We start from the raw sequence: 2,537 nt of genomic DNA on the forward strand, positions 1-2,537 counted from the left end.
TCTTTCTTTCTTTCTTTTTCTTTCTTTCTTTCCTTCCTTCCCTTTCCTTCCTCTTCCTCTCTTCCTCCCTTTCCTTTTTCCTCTCCCCTCCTTCATTTCTCCCTCCCTCCCACCTCTTTCTTCTTCCCTCTCTCCCTTCTGTTTCCCTTTTTCTTTTGCTCTAATAGGCCAGATATCATGGGCTTTGTGTCTTATTTCCTAGAGCTCACACTCAAACCTATTCTGAATGTAGTTGTTTATTTATTTGATTAACTTGTCTAGCCACCCATCTCAACAAATGACTCTGGGCGATGAACAAAAACAATGGTGCCATAAATAAAAAGATTAATATGCACAGCAGTTGAGGAAAACATCACAATCAGCTACGCCAATATGCTGCAGCACGCACAGCCAACAACTACGAAGACCTTGGTCCTCTCCCAGTTGTGCCTCCAGTGTTTTCACACATAATCTACTCTTAGACCCGAAATCCAGCATGAGAGGGCTGAGAACCCATTCTCCCCCCCCCCCTGTGAATTTTGAGACCCAAACTTGCAGTTGCATGCTTACTCCTTTGGAAAGCACACCCAAGGCAGAATTAAAGCAACACCATTTCCCACGAATGAAGGCACGTGTACGTGTCCCGGGATAATGTTGCAAGATCCAATCTGGATCGGTCACCAGGACTAGAGGTTTAGTCTTCTGAACTTTCAGACTAGTGCTGAAGTCCATCCTTGGAGAACTTCTCTCTACCAGAATGTGTGGTAGAGAGAAGTTCTACTCTCTCTCTCTCTCTTTTCTACTCTCTACATTTCAGTAGAGAGAAGTTCTCCGAGGATGGACTCTAGCATTAGTCTGAACGCTCAGAAGACTAGGTTCCGGTGACCGACCCGGATTGGATCCCGCAATATCAATTCATCCACTTCATCTGAGCCATTATGTAGTTTGGTAGGAGAGAAATGGCAAGAGGGCTCTAGCTACATTTCAGCCTTCCTTTTTCTACTGTTTTCCCCCAAAGTGGAATGCCACCAGCTAGGGCTGTGCAACACTTTTGAATCCCAAGAACTTGCTTTCAAGAGGGCACCGAGTGGCTAAAGTTGCACCCTTCTTGGAACTTTAGGCGTCCTTCTGAACTCAAGTGGTAGCTGCAGGAACAGTCCCGCGTCCCTGGGAAAAAAAGATCTCTGCTTGAAGGAGCTGTGGATAAGGTTCCATCCATAACCTCGCTTGCTCCGAAGGACCTCTTGGGAATCCAAAACGCAACCTGTGAGAATCCCAATGTCTGTTTCTCAAGTGCCTTTGGAAGCTGAACCGGGCAAGGTATCTGTGGGGATAGTAATGAAACCAGACCGAGGGATCAAAAGCTAGGCCAAGGAATTCTCCTGTCTCCAGCCTGTAACCTGAGAGTAACCCAAGCCTTTGAAAAGGGACGGCGAGGTCGGGAGGAGAGACAAAAGGCACAAGGAGAGAAGCAGAACGTTTGATACCAGTTGAAAGAAGTTTAATTCTATCTCTTGACGGGAATGAGAGGCTAGCTCCAGCCAACCTTTGCAGGTTTCAAAAATGAATCGGCCCTCTCGCTTCCACGCTAACAAAGGTGTTCAATCAAGGTGTTTTTTTGGCAATAACTTTTGAGCTGGCTGAAGAAGCTCTTCTCATAGGCCACAGTGCCCTCCTGTGGGGCCTTCCCAGATCTGCCTCTGTCCCAGTCACCAATTCCCACTGATTAAATCAACTTTCCCAATTCTAACACATAACGTTGTGATTATTGCCACCAGCCTGTCGCTACTTGAAAACAACAACGACAACAACACAACCAAAATGAACTGATGAGACCCGCCGTCATCAAACTGTTGTATACATTGTTTTAATGCCACCCCCAAGTCACTGCAAACCGCTCTGGTTTTAATCTGGCAGGTTGGTGGTTGCCGGTTCCAATCCTCGGCAGCCTGAATTCTGCTGATATTTGCGCTGTAATCCTAAGGCTCTGGTCACTAGCCGTCTGGCTACTGCTGTATCTGTCTGGGGTCTTTCTTTAGTCAGCTGAAGGAGCTCTGAGGAAGGAAAAGAGAGAGAGAAAGATGGCAGAAGAGGAGTAGAAGAACTGGAGAAGGAGCCTGATGAAGCCTGGCCCAATGGGCTTGAAGCCACAAGTCATTTTATTTCACCAAGTAGATCAGATCTAATTTAAACAGACATTCATGTTAGAATTTCTTCTCTATATAAAAAGGTTTATTTTCAATTCAAAGAAAGTTAAAATGCAAAACTCCCCCCCCAAAAAAGCTTTTTTTACAGAAATAAACAAAAAACAAGCAATAAATGAAAAACTTGCATTAAAAAAAAGACACAAACACATCTACACATATTACCCTCCCTAGTTGAATGCAGAGTAGTATATTGCAATAGTATTAGCTTAACCGCCCGCTTTAAAATAATTTTTAAATCATCACCTTCTACAAATGACAGAGATGAAAAATGTGTTTTTCCTTCCTTCAACACCAGGACAAAGCCAAACAAAGGGGGAGGAGGAGGAGGAGGAGGAGGAGGAGGAGGAGGAG

At 44.9% G+C, this 2,537-nt stretch overlaps 1 protein-coding gene across 1 annotated transcript in view; it reads right to left on the reverse strand.

Annotated features, from left to right (window-relative positions):
- Window positions 1-1,779: 1,779 nt before the first annotated feature.
- R3HCC1 (R3H domain and coiled-coil containing 1) overlaps window positions 1,780-2,537 on the reverse strand; it is a 10,076-nt gene continuing 9,318 nt past the window's right edge. Inside the window, exon 7 of the mRNA XM_015829748.2 lies at window positions 1,780-2,033. Within this exon, the coding sequence (XP_015685234.2) occupies window positions 1,885-2,033 (149 nt within the window). The 3' untranslated portion in view covers window positions 1,780-1,884. The remainder of the gene's footprint in view (window positions 2,034-2,537) is intronic.

The sequence above is a fragment of the Protobothrops mucrosquamatus genome, unplaced genomic scaffold, assembly GCF_001527695.2.
Source record: "Protobothrops mucrosquamatus isolate PMUCROS unplaced genomic scaffold, P.Mucros_1.0 scaffold6996, whole genome shotgun sequence".
Lineage (NCBI taxonomy): Eukaryota > Metazoa > Chordata > Lepidosauria > Squamata > Viperidae > Protobothrops > Protobothrops mucrosquamatus.